At 38.2% G+C, this 24,179-nt stretch overlaps 2 protein-coding genes across 2 annotated transcripts; one reads left to right on the forward strand and one right to left on the reverse strand.

The window, feature by feature from the left end:
- Positions 1-861: 861 nt before the first annotated feature.
- LOC149104736 (uncharacterized) lies at positions 862-2,457 on the forward strand. Its single transcript, XM_089270853.1, has one exon. It carries the CDS (start codon positions 970-972, stop codon positions 2,386-2,388), a length of 1,419 nt encoding a protein of 472 aa, XP_089126979.1. The 5' UTR covers positions 862-969; the 3' UTR covers positions 2,389-2,457.
- A 528-nt stretch (positions 2,458-2,985) lies between these two features.
- LOC149104737 (uncharacterized) lies at positions 2,986-5,815 on the reverse strand. Its single transcript, XM_089270819.1, has one exon. It carries the CDS (start codon positions 5,606-5,608, stop codon positions 3,410-3,412), a length of 2,199 nt encoding a protein of 732 aa, XP_089126945.1. The 5' UTR covers positions 5,609-5,815; the 3' UTR covers positions 2,986-3,409.
- Between the last annotated feature and the right edge of the window lie 18,364 nt (positions 5,816-24,179).

Below are 24,179 nucleotides of genomic sequence, written 5' to 3' on the forward strand. Positions count from 1 at the left end.
AACGTCAAGAAAATTTTAGATTGTTGTTCCAAACCATGCGTAGTTCAAGTGTTATGTTTGTTGCCACTGTTTGCATTTTATTTCTAGCACTAGGGTGTTGAAACCCCATCGACGTAAACCCAGCTTTGTGAAGCATGGTGAAGTTAAAACTTCATAACTTTCTTTCAAATTTGCCCAACGCGCATTTTTTTTTTAACTTATTTTCACTCAGCCATGCTATTCTCCTCAGTAGTTTTCATACATTTTCACATAAAGTAGTTGGAAGAAAGATTAGTGGTTTATATCAGGCGGATATATGTCAATTTTACCGTAATCATCTTCTTTAGTTAAAACATCTTAACGAGAATGCTTATTTAATAGGTATTTCAATCGTGCAGAAAAATTTGTGCTGATCATTATTGAGACTTGAAGCGCTAAAGCTCGATGAAAAGTTACATACAAGTCACAGCTCTTCGTGCAGACAACAAAGCTGATCGACAATTTAAGGATAAATGATGAGCCGAACTCTCAGTTTTCCACTCGTCTAATCTAACTTTACAAATTCTTCAGCTTTCAAGAAAGAAGGAAGAAAAAAAGGTTCTCTACTGGAACAGCTTCTTTATTTTCCTTATAAATAATAAACTTAAATTGTTGATTAAACGCTTTTCATGATTTCGGGATTAGCAAGCTACATGTCATCGATTCACTGGCGATCTTCTTCCTTGCATTGAACGCTTGAAAATTCACGAAAGGGAAACTTTCTCTACTGGAAGTGCTGCTTTATTTTCCTTGTATATGTAAACATTAAATTCCAAGTAACCCTTATTTCGATAATTTCGGGATTATATATTTTAGTTTACGTCAATATTCTAACGAATAGACCATTTCAAGGTTACCGACGCCATTTTGCCGGGGGTGCAAAACTATTGGGGCGAGCGCGCGGCCAAGCCTGAAAATGCTAATGGCGACACGGCCGACTAATCTGTTGTTATGCCAAGCCACGCTCGTTGTGCAGTGGGATTTTGTGATAATGATAAAAGATATCCAGAACTCGCTTATGTTAGATCGCATGTGCAGAAATTGACTTATCACAAGTGGCTAGTTGACCCTAAACTTGCCGAAAAATGGCGCAAGCAAGTAGCGAAGACACGAGGTGATGTTTTCAACCCACCGCCTGGCGCTAGTGGGACTTTTGTCTGTTCAAATCATTTTCCTTTGGGGAGGAGAACCCCCGGAAACCCTGAAATTGACTTTCCATCGCTTTTTATGACTGTTTCCGATTGTCTACAAAAGAGGTCGCCTAAGAAAAGGAAATCAAACAAGTTACAAGAAGCTGGTGCTTCAAGGTACTTGCCTTTCAGCAGCAGCTCCAAAGATGATGATGAGAGTTCAAGTGACGATAATGAAGATTTGGAAACTGAGGTGGACTACTCTGTTTCAGTTCCTATGCAGTTTGAACAGCTAACCAGAGAATTGGAAGTGAAGGTTTACACAGGTTTGCCGTCTACTGAAACATTTAAGTTCCTATTCGATTATTTAAGTGAAAAGGCTCGGTCAATGCAGTATTGGAGGGGAGAAAAACAGACGACTAAAGAGACACCTCAGCCTCCTTCTCCTTTTGAGTTGGCAACTGGTTTTACTAAAGGACGACCAGGACCTGAAAGAAAGCTCAGACTGCAGCAAGAATTTCTACTGACGTTAATGAAACTAAGACTAGCTCTTTTGACTACTGATTTGGCATTTAGGTTCCATGTGTCAGCTACCACTGTCAGCAGTATTTTCATTACATGGGTTAAGCTCATGTCTAAGGAACTGTCAGTGTTAATCGTGTGGCCTAGTCGTCAACAGGTCAAGAAAACTCTCCCGTTATGTTTTAGGAAGCTGTACCCCAAAGTAAGATGTATTATTGACTGCTTCGAGTGCTTCACAGAAACCCCTAGTGGACTTGATTTGGCAGCAACCCTATGGAGTGAATATAAGCATCACTACACATTCAAAGTGCTTGTTGCAATTACTCCAAATGGAGCTATTTCATATGTGTCACCATGTTATGGAGGAAGGGCATCTGATATTTTTGTGGTGAGAAACAGTGGATTTTTGAACATGATTGAACCCTATGATGAAGTCATGGCAGACAGAGGGTTTAAGATCAGAGAAGACTTGATGATGCACATGGCAACACTATGCATACCACCTAGCTGTGCATCATCTATGCAGCTGTTACCAAGGGATGTTAAAGAAACATCGAACATTGCAAATGTCCGGATCTATGTGGAGCAAGCCATCGGACGGCTTAAAGTTTTTCTTCTCTTAAAGAATGAATTGCCTATCACTCTGCTTCCCCTGGCTGATGACATTGTTCGTGTCTGCTGCACATTATGTAATTTGCTCCCACCTCTCTGTGTCTAATAATATTATTTGTATGTGTGTGGATAAACAGGGTTAGGCAGGCATGATAGCACTGCCGCAATTCCCCCCCCCCCCCCCCCCGTACTAACAGGGCTCATAACAGGGCACAGCCTAGTACCCAAGCTACTTTGGAAGGTAACTATATGTAATTTTTTTTTTTCAGGAAATGTGTCTAGATTTGATCACATGGAGAACATTTCAACCATTAAAAGATTTAGTAGCCATGCATTAAGGCGGGGGCACACCTGAAGCCTGTTTTACCACCACTTTTCTCCCATTTCAATAATTCCCAAAACCCTAAGCTCATCTCACAAAGCTATGCTTAGCGGTGTTTTGTACATTTTTGGGTGATTTTGGGGGATGTTTGGGAAGAGATAGTTTTCCTCAAAGGATTAGTAAAATTTGGAGAAATAAGAAATATTACAGATTTAATGTGATTTTTAAATTAGAATTTGAAATTAAAAATTAGTAGATGGACACCCAAACAGTCCTGACAACCTGGCGTGCTCTTGCATGGGGGTCAACTGTCTGGTGGTGTTCCAAAAAATATTTTCTTTCTTCTATCCCGTCTTTAAACCTCTTAAAATTTCACTCAAATTCATGTTTACCCCCACCTTAATAAATAAATTTATTAAACTCAACAAAATTAAGAAAAAACTCAGCTAACTCTGAATTCTTATTTTCTCAACAAAGTCAGATCAAGTAATGTGGGGCAATTTGGTACAAAAAGTGCATTATTGACCAACTAGTGGCCTATTAACTTTTCTTGCATTTTAAATTTTATGCTTTTGTATAATTATGCAAAGCGTTTATCCGAACAAACTGTTTCATTTTTTCATCCCTTATATACATAAACACCAACTATTTTTACAATTATCAAAATTTAGACAAAAAAAATTTCATCAGAGAAATTAGAGTTTTTTCATTGTAACTTAAACAAATGCTGCTATTACAAAAAAGCTGGACAGATCAGTTAGGAGAATTTGTAAGTCAATGTTAAACAATGTTAAGCCTTTTATGGTTAATCTTCACTGCAATAATCACAAATGAGATCTGCAGAGCTTGTAATATTTTCATGGTTGCTACACCAAGCGTGGACAGCTTGTTTGCAGATTGTACATACATGCTCTCCATTAACAGGGATGCTCTTCATTGAACAAACAGGGCAAACATAATTTATGGCATCAGATGCAGCACCTTGCTCTGATTCCTGAGGAAAATTAAATTTCAGTTCATCTTCAGTGTCAGTGTCATTTATGTTTGCTGCATCTGTCAGACAGCACTGGCACACCCAAGAATCCAATGCATTTGCAGCACTCATGGTAAGGTCAGCACATGGCAAGTGCCACCATGTGCTGCAGCTGTCACAGAAGATGCTGTTCTCCTTTGCAGAATCACTGATTTCATCCTCCTCCAAAATTACTTTACTACACTTCGGGCACTCAAAAATGTCCCTGTACCCCAGCAGACATGGCAATACAAATGACTTGTAAAACAGTGTAATATTGCTGACAACATTCAGGCAAAATTCAATGTCAAGTTCCACTCGTTCATAGAAAAGAGGGCCACCCTGTGTCCAAACAATGAAATAACCATGACTGGCACCAACAACCCACATCTGAGCCTGCATTTGGGTATAATATTTGTGGGTGCGTTTCAGGCGAGGTTTACCATTAAAATCTTCAAGGAAGTCAACACGGTCATATGTTTCCTTGACATGAAGGTTGTCATTTCTCACTGAGTACGGGCACTTTGCTTCAATGATTGAAAGGCCATGGCATCTGCAGTAAAACAAGCCATCTGGTGAAGCAGCGAGGTAGGGGTAGTCAGGCTTTATAAACAATCCACACTGTTTAAAGCCCTGCAGTCCACCATCATGTTGCGAAGCAACATCAGACATAAAGGATTTGATTGCATCCTTCTCGTGGACATTTCCCCAGTTGATCTGAGGCAGGTGAGAGACATCATCATTTTTGTTCAACAGGCTTGACACAAGTGAACTGTAACCTGGTTGTTTGTCACTGTGGCCTTTCCGGTTGAGAATGGTTTGTGCCTTCGTGTGGAATGTGTGGAAATTGGAAGCTGTTACTCTTCCAATCCTCTGCTGATACCACAGTTCATTTGTGCTCTGGCCACGGGTTTCAACTTCCACTCTTGCAACTTGGTCTTTTGTCATTTGGCAGTCTTTGAGAAATAGTGGAGCTGTGTGCTCTAGTGGCTTGCCTTTCATTTCCTCAGATGCCATAAAGGTTAGAGCTTTCTGAGGGAGAGGTTCGGGAAGACCATCATCTTTTGTGTGCTCTATGGAATAGAGCACACATGCTGATGGAATATTTTTCATAACACTAGTGACCAAGGCTGACACTCTTTCATTGGTCAACTGTCTGTCTTGAGGTTTCCTTGGGTCAAACTGGTTCTTTAACTTTAAACTCGCCTCTTGATCTCTCGCACTGTTCTCATGAGTTTTCTTGTCTTTGCGAAAGACAAGGTTCTTGATCTGGCTTGGCTGCACATCTTTCTTTGTTCCTCTGTTCCATCCCTGCGGAACACTTGTGCAAGCTGGGGAGATGTATGCTTTCTTATAAGCAAAGTTCACTTTGTACATCAAAGCAATAACATGATTGCAGACTTCTGCAGTACCAGCAGTGCATGTACACCATGAAGTGACAATTCTGCAGTCGCTTTTCGTGCCCTCCAAACAAATCCATACTTTGTGTGGGTCATCACGAAGCTTCTGGGAGGGAGAAACACACCCCTTAAGAAACATTTGTTTGCTGTCTACAGGGCATGTTGTAAACAACACAGTGTCAACAAAACCACTCATCCAATATGAGTAGGCTTTCTGATCCTTGTACTTTCCGATGTATTCCACATCAACAGCTTTTGCTCGCAAAATGTAGCTGAACAGTTTACCGTCATCTATTTCTGGCCACTGTTTTACGTCATCAATCCAGGCGTCATGCGGTATGTTATTGGGGTCGCTCTTTATTTCATTTGACTTCAACCTTCGTGTATATTCTTCTTTGATCTGACGGTAGATTTGTTCTTGAGTGAACTTTATGGGTGCATTAAGTTCATAAGCTCCAAATGCTCTAGCAACAAGCTCAGACTTACGGCCAGTTTGCTTCAGTCCTCTGAGGGAGAGAAAATCCTTGAGCGACGACACAGTCCAGCCGAGGAAGTCGTCATATTGCAGAACTTCTTCTGCTTGTCGAGGCATCTAAAACGAATATTTCACCAATTACACCAGAGCTGAAGTGGTGCAAATTAAAAATCAAACTTTCGGCAAGATATTTCTCATATCAAGAGATACTGTAGTCTTTTTTTCCGCGGAAAGAATAGCGAAGCACTTCAACTATTCTTCTACGCCATTTGCAATTTCAGGCTTGGCCGCGCGCTCGCCCCAGTAATTTTGCACCCCCGGCAAAATGGCGTTGGTAACCTTGAAATGGTCTATTTGTCATAGGGTTATAAATATATTCGGTGATATTTCAATTATATTGCAGATTTAAGTTCAACAAACTTTTATTTAGCAGACAAGGTTCGCACTTTTCATAATGCAAAAATAAAACGTCTCTTAGCTTTGGTAGAACAGTCAGCTTGATTAACGCTCATAGTGGTGGGCAAACTAAACACATCTCTTGGGTAATTACATCAATTTGCATTAATTTAGGTCACGTTAACTTCAAATACCTTAATTAGCTCGATTGTTTATCTCCTCTAGAAACTCGCCCTTCTAAGAACTGCACTTTAGTAAGCTTGGTTGCGCGTTTTATAATGTATTTCTAACAGCCTTTTGGCGAATCGTCCTTCAATAGAAATGTAAACACCTCGAAAGATGACGGCGTAAAACTGTGCAAACAAACAACTGGTCTAACGATGAACACTTTTCCGTTAACACACGTAAAGATAAAAGTACTTGCACTTCAAAATCTTTATCTTTCTCGTTCTTTGTTTTTTGGAGACTCCAAAGATTTTTGGGAAGAAGGAATTATAATCTTCTGCATGAGACAAGGGATAATTTTCAATTATTTTAATGGAACAAGTGATCTCTTGAAACTATCAACAGAAACTTGATATCAAGGGGCAAAATTGCATAAATTTAAAGTTTTAAGGCATTGGTAGGAAGTGTAAGCTCTGATTAGGAAATCTTTCGTCGTGTACCTTATCGATTCTTGAGCAGCTTTCTCTCCCAATAGTCTTTCACATGTCTTGGTATTCAACATCTAAAATTTCTCATTGTAGAATGTACAAATTTAAAGGCAAATACGAAGAATGAAAAAGGTATATCATTAACGAAAGAGACCGTCTTAACAAGCTATATATGATATTCAAAAAAAAACAAAACAAAAAAAAAACATTCAAACAAATGAAAGTATAACAATAAAATGTCTTGATGCAAGACTAAATAGCAGAAATCTGAAACTGAATCATCGCTGCGTTTAGTGTAAGGAAGAATATTATTTCTTAGAAGGAAAACCGAAATTTGAGAATTTATGTTCGTCATTGATCTAGGGCTTAACTGCGGAAAATCTATTTTATCAACGCTTGAGAACAGTGAATTTACTCATTAAAAATGCACAATTAGACCTGAAAGTTTATATGTACTTTGTGGAGTGCAGTCAAGCGAATAAGTAACATGATTGGTTTACGTCTGTTATCTTAGCACCGTTTTAACTTTAAGCCATATCATGCCACCTTTCATTAGTCGTTGTTAGCTTTTGTTGGAGCTTAATTCGACAAGACATCACTGGTGATTATTCAATGCTGTTTTGACTTGTATCAGAGACTTATTAAGTGGAGACATCCGCCGCAGGTTAAGAATGAGTTTCTCTCCGCTTTTCGTTCTCGTGTCATGGATTTCAGTAATCCCTTGTTCAACTCGGGCGCAGGGTGAGTTTAAAAAAATTTCCTCTTTACCTGCTTTGTACTTCATAGATACTACCTTAATTTCTAAGTCAGCGTTCCCCAGTTTGGTTAAAGATGGCTGTTAAAGGATTCTTGATAATTTGGGCAACGAATCTTTAGTCGGAAATTATGCCTAAACTAATTTGTTCGAATAGGCATCACATTGTTTCCTTTCTGTCTTACGCCGAGTAAGTCCCGTATCTCTCTGTGCTGTATTAACCTTTTCAAGCGCGGACATATGACGAGAGTAAAGAAGCGTAGCATAAACTGATATTGTCACAATAGTCTTTCCAATTTTTGAAAATTAAGTGATATGTAAGCAAACCTATCTACTTCTCTTCGTGATCAAGGGTTAGTCTCTAGTCCTGTGGTCGAATCGATATTTGATTAGACGTAGATTTAGAAGCGATGTGATAGACTGCTACTTGCGTTTGTCTTCATAACCAGTTCATTCAGAAAAGTGTCGCACGGTCAGCATGTAAAACGAGGAAGTGAGACAAATCTTAAACTAGCTTTACCTCTCATACCTAAAAAGGCAAAGGACAACAGTTTTGGTGCAGAAGGCGAGAAACGTATCAAACCACCAGAGATTTCTTAAATCTTTATTGTAGTTGATTAGTAGATTCGGAAGAGTGGATCTCTGTGGCTTGGAAGAACTAATACGACGAAGCTTGAATACAATTGAATGTTCGCAATACTGACGCTGATCGCAACTGAACTCGAAACCTAAAATTCTACTCCCAAAACGAACTATTCATGATCTGTCAAATAAAGGAAAACGAACTATTCATGAGCTGTCATATACAGGAAACCGCAATCGTTAAACTATTTAAGACCACAGAGAAACATAAAAAAAAAAAAATAATCACGCATATTTCGATAATCACGCATTGTTCAAAGTCACGCATTCTTCGTAACTCACGGGCTGTTCGTGTTCATGTTCATAGATCACGCAGCGAGTGTAGAACTGTTCATAACAAGTTTCAAGAAACCATGTTTACTTGATTAAAAGTTATTGCTGAGTATTTCCTCGTCATTGGAAAAAGTGTCTAACAGTTAACTGGAGGTGCTTACTGTAAATCCTTGGACAGTCACCAGATCTTTTTAAGTCTAAAAAAAATATCCTATATGAGATACGTGCATCATCTGAATACAATATCATGTATGAGATACGTGCATCAGCCATATTTACCAAATTAAAATTACTTCAATTTTCTTATCTTGTGTTTTATACCTGATTTTACTTTGTGATACATGTATATATGGCTGATTCTTTAAAACAGTCAGTTTCTTAGCGCGAGTAGAATAATCAACTCTGCATTATTTTGGTCTGTTGATCGAAACTCACAAAGATCTCAGAGGAAGTTGCTGCTGTTTCTCAAAAACCACCCACAAGCCAGGCAAATTTTTGAGCAGACAAGAGAACTCTGATCTGTTATTTATTTGCTCGGTTTGGGGTTCGTTCATGTAAAAGCCTTCCTTGTATAATAAGATACAAACAGAGAACTCGAGAAAGCGCTGTTGACATTGTGATGGCACGAGTAAAGAGAATTCACATTTTGATTTTTCTTCGTTTTCTTGCATTTTTTTCCCGATGAGGAGGAATTTAAAACATAGCATAAATTAACGTGAATTCATGATCGTGCAGTGGGTAATAATCAGCTGCCTGAATATGTGACCTCCTTCTTCGGGTTAGATATTGGGGGAGCCTGTAGCTAGGAGAGAGATGAGACACGGGGTAACCGTCATCTCGAGGAAGCTAAACAGGGAACCGCAGTCAAGAAAGAATAAATCGAAAGAAGTTGAAATAAATTTCGGCTCTCAACTTTTGAAACTTTCTGAATTTTAAAGAAAGGAATTATCGTCCACCACAAATACACGAGTTATTTTGAATCTCGGATTCATGTGAAACTTTTTTTGGCCCATGTATCTAGCTACTTCGGCACTCCCGAATATCTCAGTTCATAATCCATGAATTTTTTTCGCTCCCACACGACTAGTCTAAAAGTAAATTTATCACATGCACTTCGACATTATCTCTTCCTCAAAGCCCACAGTTTTCTTCCCGGAACAAATAATGTCCACCGACAAATATACGAGCATAGTTACGTTCCAAATGGAAGCAATTTTTACGTCTATTTACTGTGATGCTCTCGATCCCTCACCGCATTCACGCGTATGAGATAGAAGTCCATTACACATTGTGCTCAACATTTTCTAAGGTTACCCCAACAATGAGCCAGTCCTCGATATAATTGAATTAGGACAGGATTAGGTCAATAGTTTTAGTGAGGTTGTTTGTTTTCGTTCTTTTCCTCAGTTTTCTACGTCAATGATCTCAGACTTTACTACACAGCAGCGAAAAGTAAAAATATTAATCACCATTGGTTTTTAATCATGGCTTAACGTTTATCGGCAATGGGCCTCAGATAATAAGAGGCATTGTGAGAGTAAAGTGTCTTTTCTTTCAGATCGGAAAAAGGTAACAAGCATGCGCGAGGTTTGGCTGTGCCCCAGGCTCCAAGTTTGAAAAAATGGCGGGAATTTCGTCGATCGTGTGAACAAAAAGGTTACCAACATAATATGCTTTCTCAATTTTTCCGGTAAGCATCAACATTTTAACGTCTCTATGGAGAGCCTGTTTATTGTTTTTCGGACACAATTAACCTAAGGAAGGTGTCTGAGCACGTTATTTCCCGGCGTTATACAAGAAATTTTGGTGCGAAACCACATTTTTCCCACAAACACTCTCATATCGCATCCATATAAGTACACCATGCACTGAATATTTAAGCTAGAGAGCCTATCGGCTGGCAGGGAGAGTCTTGTTTTCTTAACAGTGAAATGCGGAAAAAAACTCATGCCTACCGAAGTATAAATAAATCAACCAAAGGGCATCCTCGTGTACGTTATTACAGTCCGCCGTTCTTTCCACCATTGCCGCCTGCATTATTACCTGAGTCTGCAAGTAGGGTTAGGGATGCGCAGAAAGCTGCGCAGTACGTTTTTCCGCTCTGAAGTCTTGTCTAAGAACATAATGCTTCCGATTAGACTTGAACCCAGACCTCTTGACTAGGAGTCCAACACGCGCTGTAACAAATGCCATTTCTAAAGCAATTCCTTCAAGAAACCCAAATGCTTGTCATGATTTTCGGAGATCAAAGAACTATTGCTAAGTTTCAAACGATTTCAGAGGACCATCCAGGATACCTCACCTGCTACTAATATTATTTTAGTTTTATCCACACTATCGGCATCAACCACCCTCTTGTTTCTGTAACAGTGATCCTCCTTTACCTGCTCCATTAGTAAGTGCTGTCAAATGAGAATCTTTTGCAAACAATTCTCAATCTGTTAGTTCGCTGCTGACAATATTTGATTTTTCTTTTTAGCTGACGTTTGTCGAGGATACAAAATCTTGAGCAGTACTGATAGAAAAGTCACGTACACAGAGACAGAAAATTTGTGTGATGACAGTCTTACAATGGCGCCTGGTATCGCTTCGAGGGTAACGCAGGAACGAGAATGCCTACCACATGTGTAGCAGGAAAAAAATGTGGTACAACCTTCCCAGGCTGGTTGAAAGCCAGTCATCCTACAGTATTAGAAGGCGTTATAGAAGGTTACGTTTGCTTTCAAAAATTTGAAGACTGCGAAGCAGAATGCCCATTTAAAATAAAGGTGAAGAACTGTACCTCCTATTATGTATACAATCTGTATCGCCCACTGGGCTGTCCCCGGCGCTACTGCGTCACTGACTCACCCTGACATCAGACAACGTCTTTGTTAGGTAACGGCTAATTGAACTGGGTAACATGGTGTGATAGAACTGTTAGCTACGAAATGTCTTTTTCAATTACAACACTTAAACCTGATCTAAATGAATACGGGATCAGGTGTTAATCATAGTGTTAATCCACCCGATCTGTGATAGGGTCAGGTGTAAAGCAATAGGCGGTCATTCGCTTATAGTTTCCACTCTGTAGCTAAAAAGTAAAAGGGCCCTAGCACGGAATGCCTAGTCATTTACAACATGCGAGGGAATAAATCTAAGATCACAGGTCATAGCAATTTCAGTACTAAGGTTAATTAAAATCTGGGATAACCACATTGATAGTAATTGAATTTCAAAGTGCACTATTTGATTTGCTTTGTTTGAACAAACTGATGGTAGCAGGAATTACATTTTTGCATACAATGTTAAAGTACAGTCATGGTAAATTTCAAATTACTGTGGGCGCATTTGTTTCAACATACGCGTATAGTTCTCATATTTCTTACGCCATGGCCAGTTTTTCATAAATGCGTCAATAAAACCCAAATCCCCCAGGAAAACGTAAACAGATTTTACTTGTGCTGGCATTTTTGGCCAAAAATGGTAGGGAACAAGTTTTTAAAAAATTATGAGAAAGCTCGTGAAAAAGCTCATGCCACAGCATCGTTCTGCACCCGCGATTCTATAGCACGAAAGACATAGGACGTTATTTTTTTTAATTTTTTTTTTCTTTTAACTTAGTTAAATAGCTAATCTTTAAATGTCTTTACATCATTTTATTGACAAACTTCAAGGGGGAAAAATAAATGCGAAGATTTATGTTGGAAAGTCCACGATCATGCACAACCTATGGTTTTCAGCTCATACAATTTACATGAATTACGATACTGGAAACCGGTTTCTTTTGGTTAGTTCCTCGAACATGACAGAAGTAAGTAAACTTAACAAACCGAATGTGGTTTAGCGTGGTCTGTACTCTTATCGACAACGATTCAAGTCATCACAGTGGTCAAATTGTTGTGGACTCGCGAGGCGCAGCCGAATGAGTCTACAACAAATTTTGACCACCGTGATGACGCGTATCGTTGTCGATAAGAGTAAAGACCACGTTAAACTACATTCGTTTTGAAAAAGGCATTGCGCAGTGACACATTGCTGCGAGCAGCGTTGTCTAGATTCTAATCGACAACGGCAAATTAGTCGGTTAGATTTTGAGATTAGTAGCAATTGTGGTAAAAACTCGTTTTCTACTGTGCACGGTCAAGGCCAAAATTGCGAAAAACGTAGTACTCAACAAACCGTTGCCAAGGATATGACATCAAAATGTTTCCAGTTAAATTTTGTAGACTTCACCAAATTTGGTGGTTATAGCTTAATTTTAATGAGTGGCTCATTTCAAAGTTGGAGAGGGTCTCAGAAGCCTCTACCCACTAACACTAAACTTGACAAATTAGCGTATAGCTTAAAGATGATTCAAGTCCTTACTGCGCAGCCTCAGAACCTCAACGTTTGTGAGTCTCACTCAATGGAATACGAATCGATACAAGTCGTTACGAACCACATACCTTATCTTCGAAGCATTTTAAAATTATTTTTCCAACAGTTTCTTTGACTTTTTTAGCTACAGACAGAACGAAGCATAAAGCTTTGCATCCATAATGGTGGTTGACATGAAACTTTGAATTTATGTAGTAGTTGCGAAATACTATTCTTTTTTACGTCTTACAAGAGTCAAAACAAGCAACGTAAACAAACTCTTGAGAATGTGCGGTACGGACTGGAAATCATTTTTAAGAGTCAAAAAAGTAAAGTAAAAAATATACTTATATTAAGACATTTCTTTTACACGGCAATTGCCTTTATGTCTTTTGAGTTTAGACATAGCTTAGCTGTATATATTGTACAGGCCTACCGATAATTTAACATGCAGTAATAACAAGATATGTATTTATCCTGGTTAACCGATCAGCTCATTGATAATCGTTGATCACTGATAATTTTCGACCAACTAAATGCCAGATTCATGATGTACATGTAAGCATATACCAAAACAATTATTTGTCTCAGGCTCAGTGAATGTTAGTGAATAATTAACTTTTGCGCATCTCAGACTCGTTAACTATTAACAACAATGTTCCCTTTGAGTTTTGCAAAATAATTCAGTGCTAGATAAAGCATATGTTAGTACCTACGGAATGTGATGTTACGAAATGTAAGTGTATAACTAGATACTCAAAAACTGAAATCTGATTAATATTTTCCGTCTTCTTGATTAACTTCATGTCTCATTTGTCGAAAATACAAATAAAACATAATAGCACGCGTACGAAAAAGTAAACTTTATTCACTGTCTATCATTTTATCCAGCTTGTTCTTAATCTGGTGGGTTTCGTAGATCCCATTAAATCTAAGTATCAAATGGCTCGCTTACAACCTCAATTTATCAATCACCTCTGGTTTTCTTACACTATCACTGCTGACGGTAGCGATTGTAGCCGTTTTTCTCCCAGTCACACTGACAAGTAACTAGGTGTATTTCAGCTCCTCCCTGGACATGATGCTGGTCCATCGGTAGCAGGGTAAATCTCAGCATTAAATTTGCCGTACCCATTTATACACCTGGGTGGAGAGAGGCACTGTGAGAACGAATGTTAAAAATAGGAGTTCAGATTCTCTTACGTAGATTTGTTAATTGCAACCATTTATTAATTAAATTGGATTTGAATCTTCGGCGAACAACGGGCTATAAAGAGGCATACCTATTTCTAACATTAACTGAAAGAACGTGTAACGAATTTCTGACCCAATTATAGAAATTCCTTCTAGTCATTTTCAGGAGTAATCGAAATCTTATTTATTCTTACTACAACGATACACTGACATGCAGACGAGTGATGAGAATATAGAAAATAAATCATCAAGTGGGGACATTGTTTTAATGCAACACCAAAATCCTTAAATCAGCATACTGAATGATGTGTAATTGTAACTAATAAAGAAAATTCATACAGTGGACCTTGATATAACGAAAGACCAACGGAGTGGCAAACTATGTTCGCCACAACGAGGTTTCGTTGTATCGAGGTTCTTTCTCCATATATTTTACTATTAATGGGGCCGGGAAAATCGTTTCGTATACCGAGGACTTCGCTATGCTAGAGGTTCGTTTAATCGAGGTTCCACTTTACCTTTAGCTTGCGCCTCACAAAATGATTACAGTGTGCCTTGATTCTCTTAGCTTTTTTATCTAGTTAACGCCATTTTACTCCTCTGTCACCATGTGCGTGTTGATAACCCTGCGCCTTTGGATAGAGTTTAAGCTTCCCGTCTTTTAATTAACCCTTTCATCTCCAGCCAGTCGGGAGATTGTTTCACAAAATCGTAACTGAAACACAACGAACTGCATTAAAAAAATGCATAACAAAAAGGGGCTTGAAATGAACTTCAAGGCAAGATGTGACATGGTCGTCAAAACGTATAAAGCTTTATTGGCTCAAACTGAACTGCGAGACGTTAAAAATCGGCCGTCTTATTTTCGTTTCGAGTTTTCTCGTGGATTCTCTTCTAAAATGATGCTTCAATCAGTTCGTGGAACTGTCCACGCGAGCTGATACTTGTCATTGATGTATTCGGAGTTTTACATTTTCGGGGACCTGCCGCTATTCAATTTAATTTTCAACTTGGGCTCCACGGAAAACGGATGTTAATCGCCAAGATGAGTACGGTTTTTTTTTGTTTTTTTTTTTTTGGTTGGTTCTTTTCGCCAGTTTATTTGCGACTAAAATAGTCTAATTTGTCTTTAAAAAAAGCAATGGTATGAGGCAGAAAAAGACAGAAAAGTATGAAAGAACTTTTTTAAAAGCACTCATGAAAGACTTTTCATGATTGCTTTTAAGGTGGCCGAACGCAGTTTTCGCGCGCGCTTTTGCTGATGCAATTCAGCGCGCGCACAAGGATTGCAAAAAAACAAACATGCCGTCAATACAGCGATCATTTTATTCACTCAACACCTGCACTATCTAAGTTTTTTTTCTCTATAATTGAACCCAGTGTATTGATGGTTTTAGTCTTTTATTAAAAAGATATGTTAGAAAAGGTAACGATGCAAAGAACCCAGTTAAATGCAGCGCATGCGTAGTAAGTCAAACAATTGCGATTAAAAAAAATTGCACTCTCGGAAATACGCCTATTACTCGAAAACCAGTCATTAGAATTTCACGAAATTTGGCACGAAAATACTTAAGGAAATAAGTAACTCGAGTAGTGAAAATAATTGAACTTTAACAAAGGAAATTCTAGATATTCCAGTGAACTTTCAACAAGGGATAATTAAAGATCTCTCTGTTAAATTATTAGTAAAATGGTGTTAACTTGTGAGAATCGTTAAAAGCTTGTTGCATGCAAATTATAAAGAAAATCTAATGACTAGATTTTCTATAAATAAACAAAACCGATTTTAACCGAAGTTTTTGTTGTTAATTTGCTTGCTGCTGTTTTTGGCGACTGAGGGATCAAGGGTTTTAGAGAAAAAGGTGAATGAACCCAGGTATCAAAAACTGTGTTCAGCCACCTTAAAACCGCTTTTAATTTGACTATTTAGCACTATTTAAAATGAAGGTCAGTAGTTGAGGTCTCAAAATGGTCTTTATATCGTATATTTGAACACTTTTTTGCAATATTTAAGAGATCGCCTTTCCAAAATATATTTCAAATTTAAAATCGATGGTACAACCTATCGTTGTTGAGAAACACGGTTAATACATGTGACATGGTCTATGAATATCTGACCGAATTCTCAAAACATGCCCGCTTTGACTCAAAGAAAGTCCCACCGGCCAGAAGTCTTCTGACCACCCCCTGGTAAGGGGATTGGCCCCTCACGCATGCACGTGGCATGGACCACTCCAGCAGGGTGCCATGTCAACACAGAAGCCTCAAACAAGGTTAAACAACTGAGTAAAATACCTGGAAACACAGTCAATTTAACACTGAAAACTTAAAGTCTAGTTAGCTGAGGGTGTCAGTAAAAGACACCCTTTCCTCCCCCCCTGTTTTTGACACCTGGCCGCCAGCAAACCACCAGCACATAGACCAGTGCCTGAGCCATGTGGCCTGCCTGGCCTTAACGGAGCCCCCCCCCCCCCCCCCCCCCCCATGTTTAAGGTCGCTAACTTAGCCTCGATTCGGGATACGCCCGAATCCAGGCGAGAACCTAGCGGACATGTTTTTGCTAAATCACTCAGAAATATGTATATAAATAAATAAGGTATCTCATATTGGCAACCGACATCCTGTTTAGCACTCTAGGAAACTTACAGGAATTTTATACGGGAACGAACGAATATACACCTAATCGTTAATTAGACTTTACAGGCAAACTGGTAGATATGATCAAATTAAAAGGGTCGATAAACACTCCCACTTGGTCGATCCAATCAAATTGAAGATAACATTCACTTACTTTTCCAATTCCATTGCCTTAAATACTCAATTTTTAGGTTTGTGTTTTACAGTAGAATAAAAGATGACCCAATTGTCTCCATAAGAAGATACCAAAGAATAGACCAATTTCGATATATTAAAATTCAGGCCAAAACAATAGACCCCAGTAGGAGGCTTTGGGGAATAACTACAGAATATGTGGCGTTTATTCCCCAGAGCATCTCGCTGAGGCATTTTGTGTTTGTGTCTATTGTGTGTCTATTGTGTTAGATCAACGGCAAATCGATCGAAAAAGTTAAGGAAGTCAAATCACGTGACTTGGTAATTGACAAACACCATTCATTAACAAGACATTTAGACGAAATGAGCGAGAAGATATCCACAGCTATAGGCGCCCTTAAACGTGTAAGACCATTAATCCCTGAAAGTACCACTCTCCAAATCTACCAAGCGTTGATTGCTCTGTTTGGAATGAACTCAACGTTACCTTGTAGGGCCACCAGGGTCATTACCATGTCCAGTAATGACTCAAGTGCCAGTTCTTCCTAAATAGACTCGCGGGGACAATCTCAGTTCCACACGCTGAAGAAAAGATTAAGGTGATATTAATGCTTAAAACAATTAGGGGAAGTTCCCCGGCGTACCTGCAAAACGTATTTAGCAACCACAGGACACCGTATAATCTAAGAGATTCTGAGTTAAAATTAGACTTGCCCAAGCTGCGTAAAGACTACTGCGAGCGTGGCTTTGCCTATAGCGGGGCGCTATTATGGAATAGCCTACTCGTCTATTTGCGGAAATCAGACTCTCTTGGACGCTTCAAATTAACAAATTGACGTAAGCTTTTTATGCGTCTGTCCTTTTATTGCGTCATAGCATTGTCAAAGTGGCAGTGGAAGCACGAGCCGCAGGCGAGTGGTTCTGCAGTAAACTTTCATAATATTATGACGAAATTTATCATCAATAAAAGGAAAGACGCATAGAAAGACTGACGTCAATTTGTTTTTTTACAATAACAAGACCCCAGAATGGTCAAATGCCGGGAATAAATGAGGGGAAAAGACGCCATAAACTTGCCATAAACAAAGATAATGAATTTTGCTCAAAATGACGACAACATTGTCAATAGCTTTTCTCGTTTTTTGATTGGCTGATTAAAAAGTCCATAAAATCTCATTGGTTAAAAGTTGACAATTCAACAGCTGAAAGTTGAACTTGAAGGCTTGCATAAATTAAAATGTTATCCGTCTGTACTCTTATTGATGATACAAATGAGCCAATCAGCGCGCGAGAAATTATTGTAAAATGAGAAGTTGACCGACTTTACAACAACTGTCAGTCAGCCTCTAACATGGCAATCTTGTAAAACAGTGTAATTATAATTAAACTTTTGAAGATTTTACTGTGTTTACATGTAAATAAATAATGTATGTATGTATGTAGGTAAGGGACGAAGGAACGATGGAACGATGGAACGAAGGATGGAACGAAGGAACGAAGGGACGAAGGGACGAAGGATTGAGAAGACCATGAGGACAATTGCAAACTTAAGTACACTCGTATCTCTGAGTTCCATCTCGAGGCACTTAAATGGCTCTGTTGCCAATAAATGAGCCGAATCTTATAATTTTTAGTGACATATATCTGCCTGATATGCAAGCACTTTCTTCCAACGACTCTATGTGAAAATGTATGAAACTACTGAGGAGAATAGGAAGGTTGAGTTAAAATATTAAAAAAAAAAATGCACGTTGGGCAAATGCGAAAAAGAGTTATGACGTTTTAGCTTCACCCCGCTTCACAATACAGGGTTTACGTCAATGGGTTTTCAACAGTTAGTGCTAGTTTCATGCTTTTTTACTGGAACTGAATGAAATGACCAAAGCTTCTAACGATAATAAAGCTTTTGTTTAAACGAGCATGCCACATGTTGCAGACAATTTCATTTCAAACCTCCGTTTTGTTATGTATTGTTAATGAGGTTCGTTGTTTTGTTTCTGTATGATTTTGTAAAACAGCTTCACGGCTGGTGGCTGGCTGGGGACGACAGGGTTAATTAAAAGAGCGAGGGTGCAAGGTTATCAAGAAGCACATGGGGGCAGACTGCCTGAAAGAATAAATGCATTGTAATTATACAGTGAAGCAGAGGCTTGAAATAGTATTTATTTCCTTGACTGGATGGTTACAGCTAGCACAAACTATTTTATTGTATTTACAGCATTTAAGTACTCTAACATGTCGGTTTTGGATTTTGGTGGTACATCTAAAGAATATCACCCATTTGACGATTCTCGTTATTCTCATCACTTTTTTATATGTCATTGCATGGATGTCTTTAGTTAAGGAGAAATTAGATTTTAATTACTCACGAAAATGACTGGAAGGCAGGGAGTAAATAAAGTGAAATTGCCGGGTAAGAACATTCCGCAATTGCATGTTCTTCATATCGAAAGCCGTGTTAAAAGACATCTGTTAGGTAATTAACTTTTCTAAAAGCTGCTCTTTAGTAAATCTTTTGACGCGTTTGAGAATGTTTTTCTTTTTCTTTTTTTTTTTTTTTCTTTAACAACCCTTTGGTGAATCTTCCTTAAATAGGAATATAAACTCTTTCAAAAATGACGTTGTCAAACTATGAATATCAACACTGGTCGCATAATGATCACAATTTCTTCTATATTGACCACATGCCACGTTAATCTAAAACAACATCTAATTGACAATCTTTCTCTTCCTCTTTCTTCGCCTATTAGAGACTTAAAGATAATTTTCGGGAACAAGGGGGCAAAGTCATAATGTTACATGGACAGGGATAATTTTGGATTATTTTAAGAGAGCAAGTGCTGTCTGGGAATTATCAACAGAAACCTGATGTCAAGGAGCAAAAATCGCAAAAGTGTAAAGTTTTATGACATCAAGAAAAAGTGTAAGCTCTGACAAGAAGATCTTGCGTAGTAAACCTTATTGATTTTTGAGCACTTTTCACTCCCAATATTCTTTGACGTGTCTGGGTATTCAACATCGAGAATTTCTCATTTAGAATGAAATAATTTCAGGGATAAAACGCCGGATGAAAAAGGGAAATCATTAACGATACCAACTTGATAAGCCATCCAGTTCACAAAAATAACATTCAAACTATTCTCACTGCATAATTAATTAGCCCATTGCAAAACATGCTGCTATTCCATCACATTCCTCCGTTTTCGCCCGTGCTGGTGGCGTCGGTAATGCTTTGCGCCATTTGGAGTTTATATTTGGTCTTTCCGCTTGAAGCGTGGTCTTTTCGTCCTGTACTCCACAAAGACAGTCGTCTTTTGCGACCTGCCCACCTCCCCTGGTGGCGGTTGACCAAGCTCCTATTTGCTCATATCCTCGTTGCATGCCTACTGCCTCATCAGTCGCGGACTCTTCCCATAACTTAATCTTATGCGATGAGGTAATGAGTATGCAGTGAGGATATGGTACTAATGAGAGCATACCAATCAACAGGCTTGATGGGATGAGAAGAAATAGCGAGAATCTGAAGCTGCGTCATCGTGCGCGTAGCTATTTGTGATAACTAAAACCGGAATTTTTGAAGTTTATTTTCTTCTGTGATCTAAGATTTAACTGCAGAAAATCTATTTTAATATCGCTTGAAGACAGTAAATTAGCTTGCCTATGTCTTTTATTTCGAATAAAGAAAAAGTTCAAATTTGCACAAGAATGGCTATCCTTTAGACATATTCAGCCAACCTTGGTAAACAACTTCATTAAATAACCGTATCCTCAAATAAGCAATTAGAACAGAATTAAAGCATATACGTGTTGTGGTCTGCTGAGTCATCCGTCACGCGAAAAAGTGACACGATTGGCTTATGTCTGACTTCAAAGCGTTGTTTTAACTGTGAGTCATATCATGCCATCTTTCATTAGTCGTTGTTAGCTTTTGTTTACGCATAATTCGACCAGACATCACTGGTGATTATTCGATACTATGTTGACTTGTATCTGAGAGTGATTAGATAGAGACATCTGTCGCAGGTTAAGAGTGAGTGTTTCTCCGCTTTTCGTTTTCGTGTCATGGAGTTCAGTAATCCTCTGTCCAACTCGAGCGCAGGGTGAGTTTGAAAATGTACTTTTTACCTGCTTTGTAATTTATATAGAAAGTATCTTCATTAAGTTGTCTTCAGTTTAGCTAAAGATGGCTGTTGAAGGATTCTTGATAATTTGGGAAACGAATCGATAGGCAGAAATTATACCTAATTTGCTCGAATTCGCATCACTCCCTTTCTGTTCGGTCTTACGCAAAGTCAGCCCCATATCTCTCCGCCGTACTGTATTGATCTTGTCAAGTGCGAACATGTGACGAGAATAAAGAAAATCAAGTGTAGCACAGACTGTTAATGTCACGATATTCTGTCCAGTTTTCTAAATTGAATGATATCTTAGCAGGTCATCTACTTCTCTTCGAGATCAAGGGTTAGTGTTAAGTCTTTCGTTTGAATCGGGAGCCAAGACGGTCGCTGAAGATCTCTGATTAGCCGTAGGTTTGGAAGTGATGTGATAAAATGCTATACGCATTTGTGCTCATAACCAATTCATTCTAAAAAATGATGCATTGTCAGAATCTAAAACGGAGAAGTGAAACGAATCTTAAATCAGTAGCTTTACCTCTAAAAATGTGAAACGAAACTGACAGCAGTAGAAAAAAAAAGTTGCGTTTACTTGATGAAAGGTTGATGCTGAGTATTTTCCTCTTCATTGGGAAAAGTGTCTAACAGTTAACTTGAGGTGCATACTTGTTAATCCTTGGACAATCACTCGATCCTTTTAAGTCTTGTAAACAATGTCCAAATTGGATTAATTCAGTTATCAAATTATCAAATTACTTTAATTTTCTTATCTTGTGATGTGAACATAATTTTACTTTGTATCGTATGTATATAATCCATCCTTTGAACTAAAATAGTCGGTTTCTTAGCAAGAGAAGCATAATCTTCCCTACCTTTTCTTAGCCTGTAATTGAAATTGTCGGTTAGAGGAAGTTAATTTGCTACCGTTTGTTTAAAACCACCCCCAATGCAGGCCAGTTTGCGCAAGCAACAGGAATCTGCTCTATTATTTACTTGTTCGGTTTCTCTGCTCGTACTTGTTGAAGATTTACTTCCATAACCCGATAGAAACAAATAACTCGAAAAAAAGCTCGTGAAAGTATCAGAAAAAGTATATAAAAAGAAACGAAATAGGAACATCAAAATTTGTTATATTTTTTTTACAGTGTAATAACGAAAATGGCTGTGATCGTGATGTTTACCTGCCGCTAATTTTGAAATAATAACTCTCTCAGCGGAGGTTGACGCAAGAGGTCTTGACGCAAGGGTAAAAGTATTATCGAATTAAATGCCAAACTTATCAGAGATGAAGACCCACTCTCGTTTAAATTTGCCATACATACAACTGTACCTAAAAATTACGTTATGATGCAGATTTAACGTAGATGTCGTGTCTCGTATAATCAACAATTTCCTTGGCAACCTATTTCCGGTCTTGTTGCACGAAACTTCTTCTTAATACATAATCAGCCCTATTAGTCGACCAAACAGAAGCTAATAATTCGAGGGAACAGTTCCTTCTTTTTCTATAACCTTGGAAAAACGCGAGCTCCAAACCTATTATTTTTTAAACAAAACTTGAAAAGCTAATAGGCACCTTTTTTCAGAATATTAATTTGCTGTCTGCATAGACAGGTGGCAAGAACAAGGTGGATATTATATTGATGTAACACCAAATCCTCACAAGGACAATTACTAATAAATGTATGATGATTAGTAGTGAGAATTTACGCTTGATCTTGGGGACGGATAGATTAAAAAAAAAAACATGCCGCCCCTCGCACTTTTAAAAGTCGATTTCAATTTACGTTCTTCGCTAATTACCACTTAATTACGACTTCGAGGTGCCCAGTGTCCCAACATCAGTGTCCAATGTGTTATAAAGAAGAAATGCACCAGGAGTTCGAGTAACAAATAGAAAAAACAAATGTACCTAGATTATTTACATGGTATTGCAGACTTCTGTGCGACTGTTTTAAATGTCTTCCCAAAATTAACTTTTAACAAGCAGGTCATAATTCAAGACCAGTAAGCTATTTTCTCTGACATTTTCGTTCCAAAAAAGAAAAGAAAAAAGAAAAAAAAAAAAAACGTCAAATGATCTTGAAGTTTTCGTAGGCGGTGTTTCTTCAGTACGTCCACCTTGTTTGCCACCGTAGCATCATCTCTTCTGAATGAACGAATGCCGAATGAACGAATGAACGAACGAACGAATATATTCAGACGAGTACGAGCTGCCAATAAATTAGCTGAATTTTACCATTAATTTGAACGTCTCCTAACAACAGATGAGCTAAGCCACAAGTTTGCTTGCAAGCAACCAAATGTTCATGCATGCTTAAATTACTTGCTAAAATTTGCAAGCTGCGTTGCCTTTAAAGTGCCTATGAAGGAAAAAAAAATTGCTGCCTACTTGAAAGGTTTCTCAAAGTAAAGAAGAATTGCGTTTTCCTGGCCTTTCCTGTTTAAAAAATAAAGTCATATAGAAAAACATGAACCTCATTAACATTATACAACTAAACGGAGCTCGAGGCCTGTACTGAACTTTTCTGCAAGATGTGGCATGCTCGTCAAAACAAAAGCTTTATTATCGCTAAAAGCTTTTTTCCTTCCATTCGACGTAAGTAGAAAAGCACAAAACTGGCACTAGGGTGTTGAAAACCCATCGACGTAAACCCAGCTTTGTGAAGCGTGGTGAAGGTAAAACTTCATAACTCTCTTTCAAATTTGCCCACATGCATTTTTTTTAAATATAGTTTTATTCTACCATATGCTGCTCTCCTCAGTAGTTTACTGACATACATTTTCACATATAGCAGTTGGGAGAAACTGCTTGAATATCAGGCAGATGTATGTCACTTTTACCGCAATCATCTTATTTAGTTAAAACATCTTAACGAGAATGCTCATGATTTAATAAGTATTTCAATCATGTAGAGAAATTTGTGCTGATCGTTATTGAAACTTGAAGGGCTAACGCTCTATAAAAAGATACATACAAGTCATAGTTCTTCTTGTAGAAAACAAACCTGATCGACAATCTGAGGATAAAGGATGGGCCGAACACTCAGTTTTCCACACGTCTAATCTAACTTTATAAATTCTTCATCTTTCAAGAGAGAACAAAGGTTCCCTACTGGAACAGCTTCTTTATTTTCCTTACAAATGTTAAACAGAAATTGTTCATTAAACGCTTTTCATAATTTCGGGATTAGCAAGCTACATTGTACATGTCATGGACTCACTGGACATCTTCTTCCTTGCATTAAGCGCTTGAAAATTCACGAAAGAGAAACCTTCTCTACAGGAAGTGCTGCTTTATTTTCCTTGTATTTGTGAACATTAAGTTCTAAGTAGCCTTTAATTCGATAATTTCGGGATTAGTTTAAGTCGCCATTCTAACGAATTTGTGATAGGGTGGTAAATGTATTTGGTGATATTTCAATTATATTGCAGATTTAAGTTCAACAAACGTTTATTTAGCAGACAAGGTTCGCACTTTTCATAAAGCGAAAATAAAATGTCTCTTAGCTTTGGTAGAATAGTCAGCTTAATTAACGTACATGATGGTG

Source organism: Orbicella faveolata, unplaced genomic scaffold (genome assembly GCF_042242905.1).
Source record: "Orbicella faveolata isolate gen_17 unplaced genomic scaffold, um_ofav_v1 contig_34, whole genome shotgun sequence".
In the NCBI taxonomy this organism is placed as follows: Eukaryota; Metazoa; Cnidaria; class Anthozoa; order Scleractinia; family Merulinidae; genus Orbicella; species Orbicella faveolata.